The sequence below is a fragment of the Coturnix japonica genome, chromosome 1 (assembly GCF_001577835.2).
Source record: "Coturnix japonica isolate 7356 chromosome 1, Coturnix japonica 2.1, whole genome shotgun sequence".
Lineage (NCBI taxonomy): Eukaryota > Metazoa > Chordata > Aves > Galliformes > Phasianidae > Coturnix > Coturnix japonica.
In genome coordinates this window covers 49,739,274-49,764,051 of record NC_029516.1, presented here as the reverse complement: position 1 = coordinate 49,764,051, position 24,778 = coordinate 49,739,274, and the positions used below count along the sequence as shown (strand labels likewise).

The following is a 24,778-nucleotide window of genomic DNA, read 5'->3' as shown; positions in this document are numbered from 1 at the left end:
ACCATTTATAGCAGGGTGCTTGGTACCAACTTACAGCCTGGATTACTCATGTATCTGTAAGTTGTACTGTTCCTATTTGCACATCCTCATCGGTCCTCCAATAGTATGTCCCCAAATCCTTCTCCACCCACTTCCCCTGCTGCTGAAATACTTCAGCATAACAGTGGAAACCACTCAGGCAATCCTGCTGCAGATAGGTCCTCCCAGGGCAACTGGGCAAACTCACTAGATGGAGAGAGACTACCAGAGCCTAAGGGCAACCTTCAACTTAAGTTTTTGTAAGACTAAAATATATGTATATATATATATTTGTATAGATACATTAGAAAGCTTTTTGTGCAGTCAGCTAAAAATCTTTGAGCTCTTTCTCTGCAGGTTGCATGAGCTGGCTGTGCTGTGGATTGTTTCATCACTAATCCTGATGATTTGCCAAGAGTGCTGACTGCATTATGCTTTTTGAGTATTGCTTTGGGCCAATAACTCTCTATACTAGAAAATGTAGTGCATTAGGATGCATAGGATTTATAAAGGTTTTGATGAAAAGCTTGAAATGGAGGGCAACATCAACTGTTTTTGTAGTGAAAGCCCAAAGACCAGGAAGACTTTTAAACTCAAAAGCATATCTGAGTAAGAATCAAAACATTTAGCTTTTTAGAGCAGAGAGAGAACAAAGCATGGGATTTTACAGTGAGTAAAAAGAACCAGACTCTATTCTGAGTCCTGGAGATGAACTCCTGTGGCACAAATAGTTTCCCTGCAGCTTCCCCCAGTTGCCCACCAGATCAGAATGACCATGTTTGGACTAACCGGATGCTCTGGGACTATCTGGGAGAGAACGATGTGGTGCCTGTCAGTGCACTGACTGCTGGCCTGAACCAGTGCCGGCCAGTGCTCAGACCTAGAGAAGGTTCCAACCAGCCTGATATATAGTGTGTCTGTGGGCTTGAATCACTCACTTTTAGCTGAAAAAGTCTTGCATATCAATGCATTGAATTAGTTAGCTTCAAGTATTTAACCCATTTTATCATGACTGTGCAACATATGGCATATTAGTAGCAATGTAACCTTTCCATCATTACACTGGAAGAGAGAAGAGAGTAGGATGAACCTTTCCAATCACCCCAATTCATGCTACCCTGTTGAATTATTTTAATCTAGGAAACTCATCTCGTGAGCTGGCTGAGAGCATATGGGTAACTAAAAAGCAGACCACGAAGGGGCAGTCAATGTAGCTGCTAAATGGATGAGACCTAATGTGGAGCCACAGCTACAAGAGGTGAAGCGTAGCGAAAGTCTGGTTTAATTACAGCACTCAAATGTGATTCTAATGGACAACATTTTAAATCTCTCATAGAGTTAGGTCTTTGATTACCTTTTTAATGAAATACTGATTACGTTGTACTAATTGATGTGAGTCCTGAGCGGCCAGAAGGAAATGTAAACAGTCTGGCAACGTAGCTGCTGCCACACACTGGTGCAACCAGTTCTAACTTAACTGCTGCTGAGGTGTGGACTGGTGGGATGTTATGGATGGAGTGAGAGAGAGGCAGTGTGACAGGATCTGTTCCACCTATTCCGCTGTTGAAGGTGTCCATCATTCATGCGCTTTCTTCTTTGTGCAAATTAACTGAATTCACTTCTAGTACCTGCTTCACTCTTATTTTTATTTGCTTATTTGTCTGGTTTTGGGCAGCCAAGTAAAATAAAGTTGTCCTCAAGTCAACTGCTGGTGAATAGATTTTGTATCTGGCCTCGTGGACTCTCATCAGAATTTTTCAAGCTTGCTTCCTGTTTATGTCTATAGGAGTTCTCTGCCTGTTTCCAAGAACAGAATCTTGTGCAAACATTTCTGTTTAAGATAATCAGTATACTGAATTTATGGCATGTGTATAGCTGAAATGCAAGTACTGGATGGAAACAGTTGTACTTTATTCTCAGGAAGGGATCCTGAAAGCTTTCAGAACATTGACCTTTTGATTGGACCCCATTGCTTAGGATTGACTTTCAATTAAGTGGTTGCTTTACTGTTAAATGAAGATTTCTAGGCATCCTAGGCACGCAAGCCTGAGTTTCATCTTGAATCATCTTAACCTTTGTTTCAGAAAGTCAGGTTAAAAGCCCAGAGCTTGCTGAAAATTAAGCTACTTTAATTTACCTAAAGTTGATTTTCGATGGTTTGTTAGCTGTTTTAAAAAATATGGGCCATTATCTCTTGCAATGTAAACACTGTGCAAAATATCACATTTAATAAAAACTGTGACCTCATTCACCACCTTATTTTAAATGAGTTTCATTATTTTACTCAAGATATTAGTTATTCATGTATTCAAATATATTTATTCAGTGAAGGCAGAGATATTTTGATTAATTCAAAGACTAAATGCTCTGTACTTCACATGCAAATTGCCAAAAAAAAGAGATAAAACTTTCTTTGTACTCCAGAGGCTAAATGCATCATCAGAATGTGATGAATGCTGCTGCTTGTGTGCAGTCAAGTGAGGATTCATGTTATCATCAATCTCTCTGTGTGGCTTTTATTATTATTATAGCAAAAATAAAATTCAGCACATGGGTTATATATCTGCTCGTGCTTATTTACAGACCCCATTTAAATAGGAAGTAAAATAAGTGATCAGATGAGCCTTGGCAGTTGCTCAATGAGTTATAATGGGATGACTCCAATATCTCTTTGCTATTATTCCTGTATTTCTACCAGCATCGTCCTTCTCAATTGAAATGTCATAACTAAAATAAAAATAAAAAGAAACTGTCAAGTGAGATAGGTGGCATCTTCAAAGAAACACTAACCATTATATTAATTAATGTCCCACTGAAGTGGGGAGTTAATCTCATTGAACTGACACTGATGGGAGCAAAATTCTGGCCAATGCCCATAGCTTCAAAACAGCTAGGTTGGCAATGTGTTGTAAAGTGTAGACTTGAGTTAGCTTGAGAAATCCACCTGTGAATTCAGCTTCTTTTGTTCTTAATGCACATTCAGGGCAGTACCTGTACTTTCTTTTCCCCCAATACTATGGGCTGTAGAGCAAATGGCCAAGGATGGTGCAAGGCCAGACCGTGTGCTTCACCGTGCATGCTGGGGTTGTGATGAGGCTCTCCTTGGGGGTGCCAGTGGACAGGGATCCATGACAATGGAAAACAGAAGGTCCTTTCACAGTGTGCTGTATACTGAAACGCTGCTGATGGCATCCACCAGACATTTTCCAGAGCATCTTGCAGCAAACAGCCTTTGAAACTGCAGGACAAAAATTCTGCTCTCAGATCTGCTCCAATCTTTCACTCTCATGTTGTGTTCAATCCCCAGAAGGGATTTCCATTGACATTAAGTGATCCTCTGTGCATTATGGATGTGAAAGAAGAAATTTTGTGCTCAGGCTGCAAGACCTCATGCAGACACACACACACAAAAAAGAAAGACACTGCTTCAACCCTGTAGAAATCTCTGCCAGAAACAATGGCTTTTTCATTCTGGTTCTTTGTAGATCAGCCCTTCAGCACCAGTCCAAAGGGTCCTGCATCGTTGAGTGCAGCACAGGGTGACATTTTTTATTGTAATAAGTTTTACCACCATGTAGAAATCTGCATTATTATGTATCATGGAAGTTTCCAGTAAAGGCTGCCATTGCCCTTACTTATGGCAGGGACTCACTAGTCACACTGTTCTTAAGACAGGCTGTAGTACATCTGGATTCCAAAGTACAATGTGGTTGTTTTTATCTACTTTTTGTTGTTTGGTTATTTTGCCAAGGCACAAATTAGAGCACTGCAATAAGAACACATCTATTTCTTGAAATATATGAGTGCTTCTGAATTGTTTTAACAAAATTCTATGTTATACTAAATATTTTGTAGTATATGAAGCACAGAACAGTGACTGACTGTCTACCAGCAGATTGCATAAGTTATATCAGTAAGCAGGAAGTATATATCCATCTACTGAGGCAGATGAGCTGGAAGTTACTGGGTTGCTTTTATTAAAAGCCAGTCTTTCATTGAAGACTGGCTTTACCATAGGAGCAGGACTGAGCTGAATCCTCTTATTGGCTGCTGTGAAATGACTCTTATTGCAGCATCTACAGGAACATCTACTAAAGTTGGCCATTGAAGAAGAGCAGTGCTGTCCTCCCATTGCAATTTAGAAGACATCCAGCACAGTGGAACCCTAAGGCATGATAGCAGCACCTATGGAGGTGACCACTGGCAGACGAGCAAGCAGGGAACGACAAACATTCAGCATTTTCAATTGATGACAAAGATGAGTGTGAAGGTCATTCATTCATTAGGAAATGGGCTCAGAGGAAGTGTCCTTCTCACGGGATTTGCTCCAAGAGCTTTCTGTTCCAAAAGTCACGTTACAGAGATTGGATTATTACTGAGAGCATGCATTTTTTCTTAGACTCCCAGTGATAGCACAGGCAGAAAAGCAACCTGCAGGGCTGTGAAAATGTCTTCAGGTTTGAACTTCCCAAATCTCAATGTCTGTGCTGTGCTCTCCAAAGCAAGAGAGCTTAAAACAAATCCCAGCACCACAGGAGGCAGCTGCAGAGCGCTGTGGTCTGTTGATCTAGACATCAAATTCTTGTAGATCCTTTGTACTCCTCACTCAGTTCACATCTCCGTCTGAGCTTTCTGAACTGGGCTCTTGTTTAGGATACCAAAATCTTTGCTATTGTCGTTCTTTTTTCAACACCCCCTGTGTGAAAATTCTGGTGTGGGACTTAATAATAAAGCCCGTGGGCAGCTCTCTTAATAATATAAATCTCTATTATGTTGGTGGATCATCTGCTCAGCCCTCAGCAGGGTGCAATACATCCAGCGCAAACCCTCATAACTTTCTAAGGTGGGTAATCTCATGATCACTTCTGGACAGTTCCCATCATTAGTGACTGATGAAACCAAGCAGCCCCAGTGAAGTGAGGAGGTTTGGGGGGGCATGTGAAGATCTGTTATTTGTTTTCTTAAAAAGTATCAGTTTTTTTTCTGAAGCTGCTTCTGGTGCACCAGCATTAAGGCTTTTTAAGGAAAGCTGACTTTGTGATGAAACAGCTATTGCCATGAAGAGGCGAAGCATTCTGATATTATTTGTCTGTAATCTAACTGTTGTCCCAAATGAAAGGCTTCCACTTTATGTTAGGGTGACAGAAGAGTTCAGTCTGTTCATTGTTTTGTTGGCATTCACCTTTTCAGTATCCACTGGTGAGAGCACTGTTGAATACACACCTTAAATCTTTACTGAAAATACTTTTTTTTTTCTCAAGGTCTTTCTAGGTTAGATATAAAAGACAGGCTACTGTGACTAATTGTAATCTAAATTACCATTGTCTAGATTTAGACCTGTAAGAACCAAGTCTGGGAGCAGTCTGTGGTTTGTCTACTTTGTTAGGCCACAGATGGAGCAAGCTTACTTCATGCCCACTGACCACAGCCATAACTAGTCAAGTGGTTTTGCCAGTATAATTAGAGATTGCTTTTTGTTCTATTCTCTTGCTATTTAAAGGCCCATGGGAGGAACCGATCTACACATTCTCTCAAACTTTCTGTAGGGCTCAGGAAGGCCATGAATGCATGGAATGCAGGGCCACTAAAAAAAAAGCAAAATGAGGGTATCAGCATGTGCATTCTAAAAACACATCCATAAATTTTCCAACCAAAACTACATTTGTTATTCTTTGCAGTAGCTGTATAGCTTTGAGTTGCTTATTGAATAACTCCCCGAACGTAAAATTTTGTTGCATAAATAATTTCTGAAAGTGTTTTCTTATGGTGCCAGGGAATCTTTTTAACGATCCCATCTCTGTATACTCACCCTGTCTGGTCTCAGATTTGTTTTAAAACTCTATGAAGTCAGATGTCCCCAGCTGCATCCCCATGAGTTTACATATCCATGAATTTTGTTTACTTTGTCAGTTTGGCAGCAAACCTCCCACATTGGCAAGTCTGGGGAAGCCAGATGGTTGGAAATGCTCAAGGGTCAGTGAGTCACCAAAACCCAGGCCTGCTTTGCTGTGGGCACTCTCATGGGTGTGTGCAGAATTTGGCTCTTCCTACATGCTTGAGCTGAAAGGAGCCGGGCACTATGGCTGCCCACAGCTTGGGGCCTGCTGGATGCCATTGGCCCAGCTGTCAGCCCAAGCAGCCTCCAACTGGTTCTCATGTCTGGTGGCCAAAGGGACAGCTATGTTATTGACTATCGCAAACCTGCATCCTAGGGAGCTTTTCAGGTGGTCATGGTAGCCGTGGTTGGGACAACAGATGTGTGGCCACACTTCTGTAGCTAACATGGCACCACAGCACGAGTTGGGCTTGCCTGCACATCCTCACCTGGCGGAGCTCCTTGCGCTGGGCATCACAGAGCCCTCCATGCATATTGCATCCTGCTCCCACCCGTGGCAATGCTGGATGAGAGCGTTCCCCAGCCAGCACCTCAAAAATTGTCAGGAATAGAGCACAGTTTGTGAATTTTCTATTTAAAAAAAAAACACACAAAAAAACCCAATTATAGACTTTATTACTGAGTGCCAAATCCATTTTCTCCTCTTCTGGGAGCCATTCAATAAATTTTATGTTCTGAGGTAGAGCAAAACTGCAGTAGTTTAATGCAGTGTTTTATTCACATTCCCTGCACTCTGACACCTGGTTTTTACTAATACCCCTATGTGGATTTTCCTTTTCTTTCTAAATGATATTAATAGACTGGAATTGAACTGTGACCTGTCGTTTCTCTCTAGAGACTAACTCTCTCTTCCCTGGAACTCTTCCTGTGCTGCCAGGAGCAGTCACCTGCACAGGTCTATAACCCAGCCATGGGATCTCAGTCTTAACCCAGCTCTGCCTTTGCTCAGCATCAGCAGCCCCATCAAATCAGGACAGCTCATGGCTGCCAAGGGCTGCTCCCCCAAGTAGTACCTGAGTGGTTTGGGTCTCTGTGGCATCCACCACTTGCAGCATAAGTACTTTGGGATGAGGGCTCGCTCGCTCTTTGCCATGGCAAATGCTCTCTCCAATGTGATACTTGTGAGGAAGGGATGCAGTGGTTTTATGTGGTTTCTGTAACTCTGAGCCTGGGGATACAGGTTGTGATTACATCGTCTGAAGGCCTTTATCTGAGAAGCTCTATTAAAGAAGAAAACAGTGCAAAGGGCAGAATTTTCAGGTGATTAACATTTGTGTTTATACTCCTTTCACAGAACCATGGGACTTTGTTAGTGCAAGTCCTTGGGCATAAACCAGAGCAAACCATGCCGGGAAATGAAAAAACAACCTTACCTAAAATGAAAACCTCATCCAAGCAATTGACCCACAGAGAAACAAGCACAGAATTGAGGTTGTCACAGTGGTTTTCATTCAGACCTCTTGAATTGACCTATTTCCTCATGCATGATCTTCTGGCCAGGAATATATGTAATTGGAAAGGGAAAAAAAAAGAAAATGTAAACTTTATCTGGGTGTCAGAAGAAATGCTTCTGGAGAGAGAGATGCAGAAGGATTATAAAACATGCTCCTATCCCAAAGCAGTCGGGCTTCAAAAATTAGAATGCTAGAGCGCACACTGAATATAGTATAGCATGACTGCATGGCAGGAGGAAGGTTTCAGAGTGAAAGCATCTTTTCTCTCATGCTTGTGATGGGAAAGATTTTCAAAGGCTCCAAGAGTCCATTAGTGGAGTAACTCCCATATGCAGTTTCAAATATAATCATCTCCGTAGCACTGCAGGTAACGTGCCCCCAGTGACCCACAGGACTTGGGATACTCCATTGTTCTGAGCAGAGAAGCTGTTAACTGCTGGCAGTGAACCTTTGGACCTGCTGCATTTCTCTGTGCCTCTGGATGAGCGGTGGGATGTCTGTAGGGACTGGTTCCAGTTCATAACAGGATCACAAATTCCCAAAGAGTCAAACCAGAAGTTTCTGGAATCCAGGGGGAAAATTTCTGTTCACCTCATTGACTTTTGGATCGGTCTTTTGTATGTGTACTTTTCTTTTGACATTGCCTGAATACAGAGGGGAATTTGTTTCTTGATAGTACAGAACCAGATTGCAGGCTCCGTATTTTCCCTTTAATCCAGAACGGCTCCTCTTTTATTTGGTTTGTGTTATCTCATATTTTACCACAATCTTTTTTGCATTTCATAAATATTAATTCCCCTGACAGTCTCTTGTGTTTAGTAGCTTTTGTCTATCACAGGTTTTTCTGTTTTCCTTTCCTTTCTTGTTCCACAGAGATGTCATACTCTGCCATCAAACGCAAGAGCTTCTCTAAAGCAACCCTGCAGCCCATAGAAGTAGGAGCAGTATTTTTGCTGCAGATGGCCTTTTTCTTCTCTGTGTTATTTCTCCTTCACTTTCTGTTGCCGGAGCCAGACTCTGATTCTCCTGCTCCCTTGGAGCAGGGTTTAATGTTTTAAATATCTGTCTACCAACTTTTGCTACTGGCTTCCACAGGCAAACACTGTAGAGCGGTCATTCTTCTCTGTGCCAATGCGGAGGTACGAGATGCCAGTTAAACCCAAGGAGCTGCTCCCAGGCAGCCTATGACTTTTCTAGTGGATATTTTTTTCCCCATGGGATGGCTTAAACCACTGTTCTTCCTTCGGGCCTCCCTTTATCTTCTCTACCGTGTTTCGGGTTGTTTTTAATGCAGCAAGTATAGGAGCTGTACCCACTAACTAGCTTCTTCTACCCCTTATATACCCACAAGCTCTATTTTTTTCAGTAACATACCAGCTATTTTCAAGGGTATGGCAAATTCATATTATCAAATGAAAAACCAAATCAGTGTGTATTCTTTCTTTCTTTGGACTTCTGTGAGTTGGTACAACATCTTGGAGTGCTCTGATCGTGCTGAGCTTTGATGGCATTGCAGATCTCTGTGTTGTATCCAATAGTTGCTTTGTTGTGTGTTGCTGCTGTATGTCTTCACAACAAGCAGCATTAATAATAATAATAATTATTAATAATAATAATAATAATTTCTCAGAAAATCCAGCTTGATACAGACGTTGAACCAATGGTGAATCTCTTTCCCTTTTGGTTAGGGAAAGCATAAGAAAGGAGGAACTTGCAAATCTAAATCAAACATTTTGAATACTTGTGATCTGCTGATACCAGAATTCTTTACTGCCACAATTTCTCAGCCTGAATGTTGAGACTTTAATCCTTTGACCTTTATGTAACTGAGAGGACTGGAAACTTGAGGGAGGACAAATATTTAAAGAGAAGTACTGGGAACCAGGACTGAAAAAGATCCAGCTCTCCATTCTCCCTCCTTATCCTTATCTCAAAATACCAGCAGAATCACAGGAAACAGGACATGCTGATAGCAATGGATTGCCATGCATCAAACCTACCTGCTTCCTGTGGGCTCCTACTGCACCTGGGCAGGGCAGGGTTGTCAGCAGGGTCCCTGGGAGGACAAGGCTCACCCTGTGAAAAGGGTAGAAAAATGCAGTAAGTCTGGACCAGTTCTCAGTGGTTTGGTTCTTGCATCTGGAAAGCAGGGATAATGCAGTGTGCCTTGAAGTGTGCAGACAGCATAAGACCAGATAAGTATTATTTTTATCCCAGACCTCAGTTTGCGATAGCAGAAGTTCCAGATGCAGCTTCAGGAGGAATTCTTCATCCTGCCAGCACCTGCAGATTCCTCTGCAGTTTGTCTGAGGTTTGTTTGGGAACTAGCATTTATCCCCATTGAACGTGCACATCTGCTGCCTTCGGGACTACTGCTCCACCACCTCACTGCAGGGAACAGAGAGATCTCACGGTAATTCCAACAGGCTGCTGTTGAATTCCTTGTATTTAGTGATCACACTTGGTCCAGATAAAGTAAGTAGGGGAGGGAGGACAAGAGGGCCTGATCCTGCCGTCAGTGCTAGGGTAGATAAAGAGGGAACTCAAAGTGTCGCCAGGCTGTTGCACAGTCTCTGTATAGCCACGCTGCTTGCTCAGCAGTTCCAGTTTTCTCAGCTAAACTTGGCAAGTGTTTTCTCCTCCTGGAAACGGTGTAAGCGAACCTGTCAGTTTCTCTCTGCTCAGGTGGTCCTTCTCTCGCTGGAGCTGCAGACAAGGGAACATGAATCATTAAAAGGGAAACAGGAGCAGATGGTCTGCATCAGGTATAAACTAGCAGTGTGTGGTAGCTGCTTTATCTTAATCTCCAAACTACTAAGTGTCTTACGGAGCAGCCCCTAACTCATCCTGTTTAACATTTATGCCTTCCTTTGAAAATGTTTGCATCTCCTGCCTCTGCTCCCAGCCCTGTGTGGGTTTGAAAGTTCAGCTCCAGCTCTGGTAGCACCGAGTGCAGCTCGCAATAGAGATGCTGTGGGGGTTAAATAGAGAGCAGCTGAAGAGGGTGAGAAGCAGCAATGTGAAACGTGAGCGAAAAAGAAATTCAGGCAGAATGAACAGTTAGGCTAACCTTAAAATAACTAGGATTATCTGTACAGTATTAGCAAGGGGCTGGGAGTACACAGTGACATTAAATATGGGGGGCCTTGACTGCTTCCACAGAGCACTGGGGAAGAGATTCAATGTGGGGATATGCACTGGCACTTGCAAAAAGAAAGGCAATGGAGAGTTGAATATAATTACAGTGTGTTCCTGGGAGCAGTGAATCCCATGTAATGCTTTCCCTTGTGAATGAAGCTTGTTTTCAAACAAAACAAAGCCAGAGATAAAGTTAGGTCATGGAGCAGGAAGAAAAGATCTCTTAAAACAGAAGGAGTTGAGAAGAGGCTCTGTAAGACTTCCCTGCTTGTGCTAGCTGGAAAATACACACGGGGATGAAGTATGGGAATGGATGTAGAGTTGCAGATCAAAGCCACATCAAAAGCATTTAAATGTGGTCCTTGCAAATGGGACCTTCACATGATGACCTCCTCCAGCTACCATTAACCTCCAGAAGGGATTTAGAAATAACAGGCTAAGCGGACTTTTACAAAAACACTTTCATATTTGAAATGCAAAGCTAAAAGGGTTCAGAGCATTTGGAAGCCACTGTTAATCTCTAAGTCAGCCGTGCTGATGCATCGCGCCCAAAGCATGAGACGTTCGAAGGGCAAAATCTGCTGTTAATTACTGGCATGTCTATGGGAAATGCTTGTGCCACAGGAGCCCTCCTGGGGTGAAAGGCTCAGTGGTGCTCGGGGCTGCTGTGTGAGCCAGGCAAGGAACTATCGTCCCTGCCTTTGTACAGAGCTGGTGGGTGGAAGCAACTGCATAGAGACAGAAATGACAGCTCTCTTAGCTGCAAACTGTAATTTAGATTGGCTTCTCCTGTCAGTAGTATCTCATCTGTTCCAGCACTGTATGAACTTGTCGCTTTTCCCCACCCCTGAGCGCTTGTCACCTGGCAGCTGTGGAGAAGGACAAGCTCCATTCAGTGGGCCAGGACAGCATCAAGTTGCAATGTCTATCAGTTCCTTATAAGTGCATTTCAGTGTAACTTCAAGATGCTGTGTGCTACCTGTTCTGGCAGCTTACGGCTCCAAGCAGCCCTTTCCCATGAAGGAGCAGGAACAGCACCAGCCCTGTGCCTGGGACAGAAGCCGCCCTGTTCTCTGCTGCAAAGGAAAGGGCACGTTTCCATCAGGCACACGCTCTTGCCTCTCACTGTGTGCACAGCTGAATGCTTCAACTCACTCAGTTGGGCTTCATGGCCACAGCCTGGCACCTCTCCCACTTGCCTGGCCCTTCTGTTGGTGGGCAGAAAGAGATGGGGCAGGGGGATCCCCCTGCTCTTTCCATCCCCTCAGTGAGCTCTGTGGTTACCTGAGAGTCAGAAAGGATCCACTGTGGGGGTTTGATGTGCGAAGGGGCATGCAATTAGGGTAAAAGGGCAATGAAGAGGGAGCTGGCCCCATCAGCAGACAGGGAGAAGACTGACAGGGACACTCAGGAGCCATGGTAGGAGAAGGAGATCATGCTTGGCCAAGCCAAGAAGGGCCCTGGAAACAACAGCTTTTCTGCTCTTTTCTGGCTTGAGAGGTTCAAACAAGACTGAACAGTAAAAAAACAGAAAGGGGAAGAAGAGATTAAGAGCCATTTCTTTCAGTTGAGGGAATGGTTTAACAAAATACCAGGCATTTAAATAGCAGACTAAGAATTTGTTCTTCCATTGTAACACTTACAGCAGTGGCTAAATGGATCTGTTATTAGATGAGACAGAGATCTCTAGAAATCACTGTAAACACAGCTGTAGAAATGAGGAAGAATAACAAGGCTTCTTGCTAATAATTGTACCTTCCTGTTGTGCTAACCACTGGCAAAAGTTACTTTTAACATTGCCCATGTGCTCCATTGTAAGAAGGCTTAATGTGGCAAGTTAGACCCTGTCAGGTTTGTCAGGATTTAAAGCAGAAAAAGACAGAAATTCTCACAGAAGCAAGCAAATCCCTCTCCTTTGTTGCAGTGCATCTTCGGTCTTTAGCTTAGGTCCTTCTGTGGGCCTGATCCTGGTAGCACTGGATTTGGAGTGAATACAGGTGGCTTGTCTGGGGTTGAGCATCCCTGAGGACTGCAATTGCTGGTGTTTGTCTCAGGGTGGAAGAATCACAGCTAGGAAGCTCTCGATGAAACAGGCTTTTCATGTTATTAACTCAGAATCATTTTTCATTCTGTGGCAGAAAGGTTTCCTGGGAAGCCTATTGTAATTAAGATTATAGATAGATGCTGGCGTTTTAATAGGAGAGATCTTTTGTCTTCTCAAGCAGGCAGAATGGTGGCAGAAAGGTGAGAACTTTGGAGCTCCTGTAATTAAGGCTGTGGAGAAAGAGCAACCCTGGTTAGTCACCTTCTGTGAACAGTAGTGAGCAGCATGGATAAACGGGCCAGAAAAAGGTACCCATGGAGCAGCAAGGTTTCATGTGAGCAAAATACAGCTTCACCAAAGAAAGCAAAAGAAATTCACTGTTAATTTGTGGTAGTGTAGTTAAAGATTAAAAAAAAATCCACTATCCAGAGGATTTAGGTGTTTTTCTAATCTGTTTCCAGATGAAGTCATTCAGGACATTACAGGAGGAAAAAGAGACAAAGATACAAGACGAGCTCTCTTCTCTTGTTCCTGCCGTGCACAGCACCCAGCCCAGCAGTGGGGAACGTGGGCTCAGCACAGCTAAACACACCGTTGTGTGGTGCCCCTCTCCTCCAATGGGGTGCTAAAGGCTTTGAATTATATGTAAAGAAACGAACTATGCAGCTACTATCTTCTGTTTTTCTTATCTGGGTTTGTAAAGCTTGGGAGCAATATTGGCGCATCGCACGCTGAGTTAAAAATTGGAAATGTATGACTCTGATTTAGCATGGGACCGAGTAAATTGTATTCAGTTAAAATAGCAGGTATCCTGCTGGGAAGAAAATAAGTATTTCTACTTGACTGTGTGACACCTAAACTCTAACCCAGAGGTATGAGGGGAGGATCTGGAGGACTTGCGGTGATACCTGCGCACACGGCAGAGTCACTTATGGCCCCTCCTGTCACCTTCCCAGCAGGTTCATGGAGGTTTCTCATGCTGGAGATACCTCACTCTGCTTCAGCACAGATGTACCTTATCCTCTCCATTGGGATTTTTCCCACATCTAGGATGAGTTTCTGTTGTTTAGCTCTATGACTGCATAGTCAATGCAGAGAATGGATTATTCCCTTTCTCCTTCTGGATTTTTTTACGTATTTATGAATTTACTTATCCACTTCATCCTGTTTCCCTGCTCCACCCAGTTTATCTCACCCCTCTACTATAATGTTTCGCAACAGAGAAATAGATGTCAGTGTTTCCGTTGTCTCCTGGATGCCAGCTACGTTTAGACGCAGTTCCTTGCTCTGTTCTTCAAGGACTACTCCCAGCTCCACCCTGGCTGACTCCGTACCCCAGCCCAGTGCTCCTCCTGGTGCACCACTTGCAGATATACCAGGCATGCCTGTTGTTAACTGGCTCTCAAGCCTCTCCTTGAAAACCACATCCGCAGCTCCCGAGTAGACATGCAGTAACAGAGTACAGCAGATGGTGGACTTGAGGTTCACAGTGCGTGAGCTCTTCCTGGGTTCAGGTTGTCCTCTTCTGTGGCTTGTAGTGAAGGGTCTCCAAGGGGAGGCCAGATGCCGTGGACCCCCACTCAGATGGGAGGACACCAGCACAGCCTCATGCCCTCAGACATGGCATGCTGCTGAATCCCACTGCAAGGTCCCCCCTCCCTGACCCAGAACTTCTGTGCCTGGGGACTGGGGAGGATTAGCAGGACCGTGGCTGAGCTCATAGGCTGCATGTACAGGTGGAGCTGGGCTCCAGCCACGTGTGTGCATTGGAGGGGAAAGGCTGGAAAGTTTTCATTTCAAAATGAAATTCATAAGACATCCAGAACTTTCAGCTTTTTAATACGAGCAGTGATTTATGGCAGCACTTAAGAATGAGCCAGGAGCAGGCAGATCCATCAGCAGATCCATCACGTGCTGTCCTCCCCGTCGAAGCTGTGGCAAGGCCGGGCCCCAGGCAGAACTATGCTGCAGGATGGCAGTGTGGCCCTCGCCATCACCCATCTGTCACAGCAGGTCGGGGCCAGCCCTGGGTCTCATCAGCTTGTTTGGCCATGAGAGGAAAACGGATTGGCTCTCTGCTGAATTCCCCTTGCCCCCTCCCTTCACACAGCTGCCTTGAAACACTGAGACGATGACAGCAAAGTGTTCTTTGTACATACAGTGAGAGGCTCCAAGCTTGTCTTCTATGCATTATGTCCCAGGGAACACACTGGCTCTAAGATTTTTTGCTTCCCTGTACTTTCAAGTGATTCCTTTCCTCTCTTAAACTCAGTCACTTCGATTTTGCCTGTCTCATGTTTGCAAGACACCCATGGACACACAGTTCAGTCATGTGGACAGACCATCGATCTTTCTACCTGTTCTTTTCCGGCACTTCCAACTTTTCCATCTTCCTGTTCAAAATAGACCTTTTATAAGTGTGTACATTCATCTTGTCAGCCCCAAGTCCTACTCGCTGAACGAGCCCTGACACCAAACAATTTGTAATAGAATGGGAATGGAAGGGCTCCCAAAGATGGTCAGGGCTACAGAAGGCATTGTCATTTAAAGGAAGCTCACTCTTTTCTTCCCAAATCCAAACCTACATTTGGTATTAAGGATTTGCAACAATACAATGCCAGCAGCTGCTGTGTAAAATGGTTTTCCCTCAAAATATTTGATCCTTTTTTTTTCTTTTTCGTAGCTCCACTGTATTCTGTACAGTGGGAATTTAAAATAACGTGGTTATCTTGAGTTGCAATACAGAGAATTACTTGAAGTAAATGCATGTTTGGCCTTATCTTCTCTGCGGGGCAGTAAGTTCAGTGAATTAAATGGAGAAAAGAAAGCGGCTTTGTAATATTTTATGAGTTTTTCTTCAGAGGATACGATTTGTCTCTAACATTTTCTTAGCACAGATGCTCCTAAGTTAATATTAGTTTTATTATCTTATACTATTCATCCACTCTCTACAGACATTTTCATAGACAATTTGCATTCCAGTTTGTCCATCTGCAAGTTCTCAGGGATGATGTTAAGTGTTTGCCATCTCCCATAGGCACTGTCTACTCTCTACTGTGCTTTACTGGGCTCCAAACAAATATTGGTTGAGGTTTTGATAGGGTTGTTTGAGTTCTGAGATTTCTATGAAAAAGTTAAATCAAGAATAATATACTATGAAATGCCAAATAAATCAATGTGTGAAACATTCCAAACCTATTACCTCTCTTTTTTTCTCAGCTCAGGTCAGCTTAAAGTCTCTTAATCTAAAATGTCCTTATTCTTTTGGGTTTGTTGTCTTGACTGATGTGCCTATTCTTTTCTGCCATTTGCATAAATCTATAAAGGGTAATTAATAATTACGTGTCATTTATTAGAAGTGCTTGTATTCAGACTATGAAGTGTGAAGCCTGGTTATTTCCCATTTATTGCCTAATGATGAGTGTTCTGAAGAAAACAATCTAGAATCATAGAGTGATAGAATATGCCAAGTTGGAAAGGACCCATAAGGATCATCAGGTCCAATTCCTGGCTCCACACACTGGACCACCAAAAAATCAGACCATATAACTGAACTAGATGTTTAGAACTTGGTGTTTGAGAGCCTTCAGACAAGTGAGTTCGTAGTTGCTGTAGATGTCACATAATCAGGACTGTTAGTGCCACCTGTAGCTAATCTGCCTGACACTTTCCACTTTAAGATCTTGCTTTCAGTGAATTGTGGGTCTGCTCTGCTCACCTTCTGCATAAAAACTCCTAAGATGTTGGTGGAGATGAGCAATGGGAGTAGATAAACCCCTGCCTTTTAGCACTGTGAGGGGTTACTTCTTTGCACTCTCATTTTATACAGAGAGCATGGATTTTATAAAGTTTGTGTTGGGTTTTTGGGTTGGATTTTCTGAGTGACAGATCGGTGTTCCTGTTTTTCCATTCAAAAAGTGCTTTGAGTGCAGGCAGTTCCATGAATTCAGTTGATCTCTGCTCCTGAGGAGCAGTACACTACTCTGCTTGGTTTTATAAATGTAATAATAATAATTTAAAATGTCCTGTGTTTAAATCTGAACATGCTGTTTGACCGTCTGGCTTGGAAAGGCCATTGAAGATTATTTTAGTCTGCTATGCCTAAGCAGTCAGAAAGAAATACCTCCCCTCTCATTACTGTGATTTACCTGGAATAACCTCTGTGTGTCGGGGCTGGAGGCTGTCAGGTAGCCAGCACACGTATGGGTGTTCTCTGGCAGCCTGTTCTCTAGTGCACTGTGGAGGGGCAGCTCTAAATGGAGGTAAATGCCACGGCCTCACCTCCTGCTGGAACTGGAGGTGGGCTGCCAGGGCACGCTCAGGGCTTCCCATCGGAGGCTCCCACTGATTGTGTTGCTTCCCTATTTAACTCAGTTTCTTTCAGTGCTTTCAGGGCAGTGTAGCTGCTTCTTTCAGGCCCCTTACCAAGCCCTTCAAGGCCCAGCTGAAGGCCACACTGAGCTGCTGGAGGGCAGTGGGGCACTGCCCCTCCCACCGCCTCCCACACTGCTATCAGAGAACCTGGCCCTTGTTGAGCAGTGCCTTCTTTCAGGGCGCTGGTATATGTTTAGTGAATGTGGCTGACCACTTTGGTGCCATTTCATCTTGTTTCTTCTGTGTTAACAGTGGGAGGCAAGTGCCACTTCTAAATGCTCAAGCATTGTCTTTTAAGTGAATTTATTGCAGCGCAAGCTCATTTGCAATTGCAAATGGTAAGGCTGCATTCTTCCCCTGATTCCGAATGCTTGAAAATCTCATTAATGTTAATGGGTGGGGAGGAAGTACTTAGCCTATTGATGCTGGAATGAAATCAGGAGCAAAGCACAGCTCCACAAGGACTCATCCATAGATCAGGGTTGTAAGCAACCATTAGATTATCAAGTCTGACCTTCTATCTAACACAGGTCATGGGATCTCATCCACTTAATTCTGTGTTTATCCCAAGACCAGCAAGTACAGTGCATTAACATACTGTAAGGTAGTGGTACCTACAGGTTTCTCTTATTTTTACGCTGGAACCAGAGGCAAACAGTAGTACTGTGCTATATGATGCTGATAAATAATCTATAGGAGAAGAGAGATTTGGGCATTTCATCTGTGTGTAGAGAATTTGTAAGTGTCTGTGTTCACACAGGGTTTTGTTTAGTGCTTTGAAAATTATTCCCTAGTAACGAACCAGTGCAGAGCTGACTGCTGGTTCTATATCTCTCTGAGGGTAGCATAGATTGAAATAGTGATTTATTTTTTTTTTTCCTAATGAAAAGGGGGGTTTTCTCCCAAAATCTGTGAGGTCCACGACAACAGCTTTCTAACATCTTACTTTGGGAACTCCTGAGCACTCATTTCCCTAGGAAACGTGAAGTGCGTTTCACACTGGTCTTCTCTCTTGGACTCCGACACAAAACTGCCCTTGAAATGCGCCTGGGAGGTGTTCAGGGGGATACCACACATGCACAAAAGCTGAGCCAAGCTGAAAGAAGGAGTCACTGGGCTACTGCATGTTTTAACCATTAGCCAACATTTTGCTGAACAAGGGACTAAAGAGATGAAATGTGGAAGGTCTCAAGGAATCCAAGGGAAGTGGTGGTTGGCAGCATGAAAAATATAGAGGTCCCGGGATAGACACATACATGCTGGCCTGAAGGAAAACTTCTCCTGTGCAAATCTGAGGTGCCTTTGGTGTGCCATGTCCCTCAAGAACATCCCCCTGCAGCACAGAGAGGAGGAGAGTGTTGGCTGTTGAAGCTTTGAAAAGTTTCTTCTGCCATTGGATGGACGAAGTCTGTGCTTTTAAGGGCTTATTGGTAAAAGTCGCAGTTCTGTCTTCTTTCATTCCAAAGCTCAGGTGTCCTATGTTTGTCTTAGGTCCATTTTTCTGTCACTAGGGTGTTTTGGGGGATCTTGTTGTGCATTGTTTTTTGCCTCTAAACTGTGTTTTGAACCTGTTTGTTGACTTTTTTTCCTTCTATGAACTGTGACTACTGGTATTGAAAGCAGAGATCTGACCCCAAGCTGGTGCTGAGCCATTTGCCCAGGGTGTTACAAAGGGGAGAGGAAGGCTTAACGCTGGCTCAGAGGCCAGCCCCTGCCCCGAGCTGATGCAGTGTCTCAGCTGCTTCACTGTAGGATTCTGCGATTCATGTTGAAGAACTGCCTAGAAGGCATTCGATGAATACACTTGAAAGCTCCAGTGCTCAAGGAGTCATCTCAGACCTTTTGCCTATCAGTCTGGAAGGTCAATACGTGCTTTAAAACTTGGCTTTGAGGCTAAACTAATTACTGTGCATAAGGCTCTTTGAAATCCATAGGTAAGCAGTATTAAGTTATCGTAAATGCCATTACCAAAACCTTTCCCCTGCTGTTGTGATAAAATTCATTCAGAATATGTAGAAAGGCATTTATAGCAGCTAAGGCAGTCTGCACAGCAAAACATGGGCCCATGCTGGGACACCTCAGGTAGCTCTGAATAACCAAAGGTAGGAGCCCTGCATCAGCATTGTCCTTTGCCTGAGCTAACAGTCCCTGTTTCCCAGAGGGTTCATTACAGCAGAAAATCATGCTGTACAGAGTGTGGTAGCTGGTGGCTGCTGTGCAGCAGCCCAGTGGACCCTGTGGGCTCCCCTCAAGATAGATTACAGCCTCTCTGAAGCATCCAGTAGCAGTAGTAGTAGAAAATTAGGGAGCTATTAACAAAATAATAAAGGGCTGTGGGTGAAGACAGTGCAGTGTGTGTGTTAGAAGGCCACGTGCTCACTCTTTCTGTTAGTCTGGCTTTAGAGAGGCAGATTTATGGTTAATATTCTCCCTGCTCCTCAGGAAATGATGTCTGTGTGAACACTCCCCCGGGGGACCAGCAGAGTCTCCATTGGCTTCATGTCTTTTGCCAAGGTCATGGCCAGCAGACAAGCTGAGATTATTCATTCTCCAGCATAAAAGACACCAGCAACAAAACCACACACTGTTTTCATTTTTACAAACTTTCCATATCTGGTGTAGATCCAACCCCATCTCAGCAGCAAGAAGTCAGGCAGGGAATGCTTGCTGTAGCAGGAAGAGGGATTGTGGACCGGGGACTGGTTCTTCAGGGCTCAGAACAGCGGTGATGACATCTCAGGCTATGAGTTTTGTGTAAATACATTTGCCACCAGGATGTGTAAGTGCCTGTGCTCCTTCGCATTGGCTTCAAAGCAAATCCCTGAACAATGTGAACAACATTTAAGCAGCTCTTGTCCAGAAATTTGGAGGCAAAAAAAGGCTCCTCTAGCTTCTCATGTGGGAACATTTCTCCTCAGCCTCACTCCCTTAAGTTTCTACAGGCACTAATCTACTTCTCTCCAAATTGTGTAATAAGTAAAAAGGCAGGAAGTTTCCAGTCTGCTTGACTTACTGGTTCATGTGCTTTCCTTGCAGTTGTCCAACACAGCCATCCTCCATCAGATTAGACGAGACCAAGTGACAGATACGTGCCGAGCAAATAGCGTATTGAGCAGGAAGCGCCGTGTGCTGACACCCAATGATCTCAAACACCTGGTGGTGGATGAAGATCATGAAATGATCTATTGCTACGTCCCTAAAGTGGCCTGCACAAACTGGAAGAGAGTCATGATGGTTTTGACGGGAAGAGGCAAATACAGTGATCCAATGGAAATCCCAGCCAACGAAGCCCACGTGTCCTCAAACCTGAAGACCCTCAACCAGTACAGCATCCCAGAGATCAACCACCGCTTGAAAAACTACATGAAGTTTCTCTTTGTTCGTGAGCCTTTTGAGAGACTGGTGTCAGCCTACAGGAACAAGTTCACCCAGAAGTACAATACTTCCTTCCACAAGCGCTACGGCACCAAAATTGTGAGGCGCCAGAGGAAGAATGCGACCCAGGAAGCTCTGCGTAAAGGAGACGATGTGAAGTTCGAAGAGTTTGTGGCCTATCTCATTGACCCACACACCCAAAGAGAAGAGCCCTTCAACGAGCACTGGCAGACCGTGTACTCCCTCTGCCATCCTTGCCACATTCACTATGACCTCATAGGAAAATACGAAACACTCGAAGAGGATTCGAATTACATTCTTCAGCTTGCAGGAGTCAGCAACTACCTGAAGTTCCCCACCTATGCAAAGTCAACGAGAACTACTGATGAAATGACCACAGAGTTCTTCCAGAACATCAGCTCGGAGCACCAAACGCAGCTGTATGAAGTCTACAAACTTGATTTTTTAATGTTCAATTACTCAGTGCCAAGCTACCTGAAATTGGAATGAGGGACAGGTTGGGGGGAGAGAGGGTAGAGAAAGCCTGTTTTATTTAAGATTTTTATTTGTCATAATAAATATGGAGAGTGGGTTATTTTGTAAATTAATATTTTTTTTTTTTTTTTTTTGAATGATGCTGCGAGCAGCACAGTCAAATTTATTTAAATCAACTGTAAGAAAGGACAGCTCTCTTTGCAGGGTAACGGGATTGTGACCATCCAGCCATAGAAATGAATAATACTGCCTCGCTGTTGAAAAAAGCATTAATTGTGTTCCGGTGACTTTCATTGATCTTGCGTTCCTCAAATCCTAATTAATATTATTTATACTTATTTAAAATGTCTCTTGGGAGGTTTTCCTGTAGCAACAGAGGTGAGATAACATTTGGACAAAAGGAATTTGTTTTTGTTCTGTCTTCGGTTGAGCTTTTCTCTGGATAATAATATTCTTCCTTTAGCCTTTCATGCACGTAAATACAGGAGTGGTTCTTAATACCACACACCTTGAGAATAATGATGGAAATAATTACTTTAGAAAGTGATACTGCACTTAAACATACTACAAAGCTGTCTTTCTAGTCTGAAAGGGGAAAATAAAACCAATTTTCATATATACATGATCTCTAAACTGATCTCTAAACCTCTGATTACACAAAATGTGAATGTAGTCCTTAGGAAGAGAAACCATGAGCTTTTTGTTAAAAAAAAAAAAAATCTGGACTTAATGGTTTATCAAGAACACGATGAGTCCCATTGTCTCATAGTTTGAAGGCTGCCCACTCAAATGAATGCAGATTTGGCAGATAGCTCCATCTGAAAAATCGGCACTTTGAATGTGACCGTGAGGATATCTGAATGCCAGAGCAACTGGTGCCCTTCACTTAATTCATATCCAAGATGGGGGATTTGGGGAGCTCCAGCCTCTAGAAGTTGTGCCTCCTCCTTGATCTTGAGATGGGCAACTAGAATTGAATAACGTGCTCAGGAACCACCAGCCACGATATGTTGCTGGAAGGGATGTGTGCACGTTATTTTAAAAACCAGAAGGTTATCTTTGTGTTGATCTCTAAGCATGCAGGGCAATAAAAGAGGTCTCCAAGCTTCCGACATGCTGGTTTCATGGCTTTTTCCTATGGGGAAAAGGGGAATCTTTTTTTCAGTTGTCACTGAATGTGACAGGGATGCATTGACAAGAATGTTTCTAGTCTCCTGTTGATCAATATTTCATCTAAATCAGGTCTAGTGTTAGAACATGACCTTCTTATCTAAGGCGAACATCTCTGTGGTGGTTGTTTTGCTTGCTTTAATGCAATGCCAATAAGATGTGCAGCCCTGAGGGCAGTAGGAGCAGGGTTGGGATCTGATTTGGACACAACATTTGTTTGGGACAGAAAGCAGAGGCTTTCTTCCAGTGACATAGGCCAGCATCACGCTGCTAGTCCTCAGGGCTGCAGCCCTTGTCCACATCACCAGGCAAACTACAGCTCTCCAAAAGGCAAGGGACAGGTTTGATTTTGCAAGGCTTTGTTGGCAGGGGGTTTTGTTCAGGGAACAAAAGAGAAGTGACTGGCACAGGCTTTAGTCGAGACATTTGTGCGCAGCTAAAATCTGCTCTAAGGTTGGTTGTTACAGTGGGGCTTTGCTCTGTCTGCATGTCTGTCTTCTTTAATCAGACCCAACACTCCCAAAAAGAAGAGCAGATTTAGGTAAACTCAGCTGGAGCCAGAGCCTGGCAGGTGCAGTGTGCAGCAGCTGATGGTGGCTGCTGAGTTACACAGCCCTCAGGACACCACGTAGCTGAAGAAGTGACACAGGGCTGTCTGCTTTTGCAAAACCAAGTCGCTGAGTACATCTCAGTGATGAATGAAAGAACTATTTTCTTAATTGCCATCTACTCCATTTCAACAGAATATGATCTAAATCTTTTCGTTTAAGAAAAAAGTTACTTTAGAAAGTACACGTGTTATAAGGAGGAGGTGCTGTTCCCCTTCTTATCATACTTGCTTTGCTCTCTGCACTACATTTTTATCTGTTCTTAAATATTCTCTTCGGCATTCACCACTTTGGAGACACGGAGAAAACAACACCATCTGGCCACTCTGAAATCTGCAGGTGAAGAGGCCTGTTCAGGAGCTCCAAGGCTCCAGGCTGCCACTGTTGGTGCCAGCATTGGTCACCCCACAAAGCTGGGTTACGGGCCCTGAAATGGCCTCTGTGTGCCCAGGAGGTACTGAAAAACTTCATGCTTTTTGAAACCCCCAGTCCCAAACTGCTACAGTCTGTCACTGTAACACAGTAGATCTGCTCTGGGGTGCTCTGATTTGGTTGGAGATTCCTATTTAGATGAAGAGCTGGCACTCTGGGTATGACTGCATCCAGCCTGCTGAACACAAAGCCCTCAGCAGGTCAAAGGAGGACCACAGATGTTAACAAATTTAGCTTGGGTAGGTTTCTTTTTCAGACTACTGGGTGTGCTATTCTGACTGAGCCAAAACTAGTCTCTTTTCCCCTGTCCCCATGTAGGAGGAAGCTCGGGGCTATACCTCCTTGTCACTGTGAGATAGAGGCCACCTCCTACAGAGAATAGCCTGGCACTGGGCTGTTTTCAACCCCTATGTTCACTGGGTCTCCCAGCTGGAGGAGCAGAGGGTCTGATCCTGAGTGCCACCTCCTTCTGGAGCTCAGTTTTGCTGTGTCCACAGCTGGTCCCAGGAGATGAGCAGACAAAATGCAAACCACAGATGTATGCAGGAGGTCCTAGGGACCAGCTAGGGAGATGCTGTTTTGGAAGGAGGTACTGCCCAGGGAGGTGGTGCAGTCATCATCCCTGGAGGTGTTCCAGAACTGTGTGGATGTGGCACTGAGGGATGTGGTCAGTGGGCACAGTGAGGGTTGGCGATTGGATTAGGTGATCTTAGAGGCCTTTTCCAACCTTAACAATTCCATGATTCTGTGATCAGTTGCAGTCAAGCAGTGGTAAACAAAGAGAGGAACCAGCAGGGACAGTCCCACCTCTGCCACCAGCTCCCTCAGAGCCTGGGCCAAGGAGCAGCCATCCCACAGCCCCTTCCCTGGCACCGCTCACCCCAAACACCTTAACCTGGAGTCCACCTGAGTTCAGCCCATCCAAACACAGCGGTGGCTCCAGGACATGGATCTCCCCCAAGCCTGACTTCTCCCATCCTTCAGCCTCTTAATTGTCACAGAAACTTGCAAACTGCCTGAACCACACGCTGCATAAGACAAGTGAACTAATTCACAAGCTGAAGTGCTTTTAGAAATTAACCCCAGATGTCTTAGGGTTTCACTGTAGTCTGCTGCACTTTTCAGGTACAAAAAGGGACTGTCCTTACTATTACTCTTGTTACAGAGAGTGTTATTTTCTTACATGCATGCACAATACAATGTGTACGAATAATTTAACATCGATGTGGGGTTGGATTTTTTTTTTTTTTTACCTATTTGTATGCAGTAGAAGGCTTGTTGTAGAAAAGTATCTCCTCATACCTAAATATACTGTTAATAAAGAAAAAAAAGCTAAATTATACATTGCCAACACAAGTGTGAACTGCTCATGAATCTTTCCTTAAAAAGCCATTCAAGCCTGATTATTTTTCTAAGTAACTTCAATTAAATTGAAGAAAGAAAATTCCTCTCTGTGTGCTTTATTTCTGACTCGTGCTCTCAGGGCTGGGAGTTTGTCCACAAGCCTTTACTTTCTCACGAAGGATTATTGTGGTAGGACCAGCAGAAGACTTAAAATTGTCTACTGCTTTGGAGCAGGAAAGCTGATGTCAGCCACTGGCATCCCCTCCTCCACAAGTTCCTGGCCGACAAAGATGAGGGCTGTTGATTTAAGACTGCAGCATTGCAGTCTTGAACGCAAACTTGTGTGAGGAAATCAGAACCATTACGTACTGAGGAAAAGCCTACATTAAGGAAATAGCTGCTCACTGTGGGGCTGTGTTGTTGGAAGAGC

The 24,778-nt window shown here is 44.0% G+C and overlaps 1 protein-coding gene across 2 annotated transcripts in view; it reads left to right on the top strand.

Moving 5' to 3' along the window:
• The window catches only part of CHST11 (carbohydrate sulfotransferase 11), a 152,611-nt gene extending 128,161 nt beyond the window's left edge, over positions 1-24,450 (top strand). For both annotated transcript variants that reach the window (XM_015864533.2, XM_015864524.2), the window contains exon 3: positions 19,961-24,450. In XM_015864533.2, the coding sequence (XP_015720019.1) occupies positions 19,961-20,809 (849 nt within the window). In that variant the 3' untranslated portion in view covers positions 20,810-24,450. The remainder of the gene's footprint in view (positions 1-19,960) is intronic.
• The last annotated feature ends 328 nt before the right edge of the window (positions 24,451-24,778 follow it).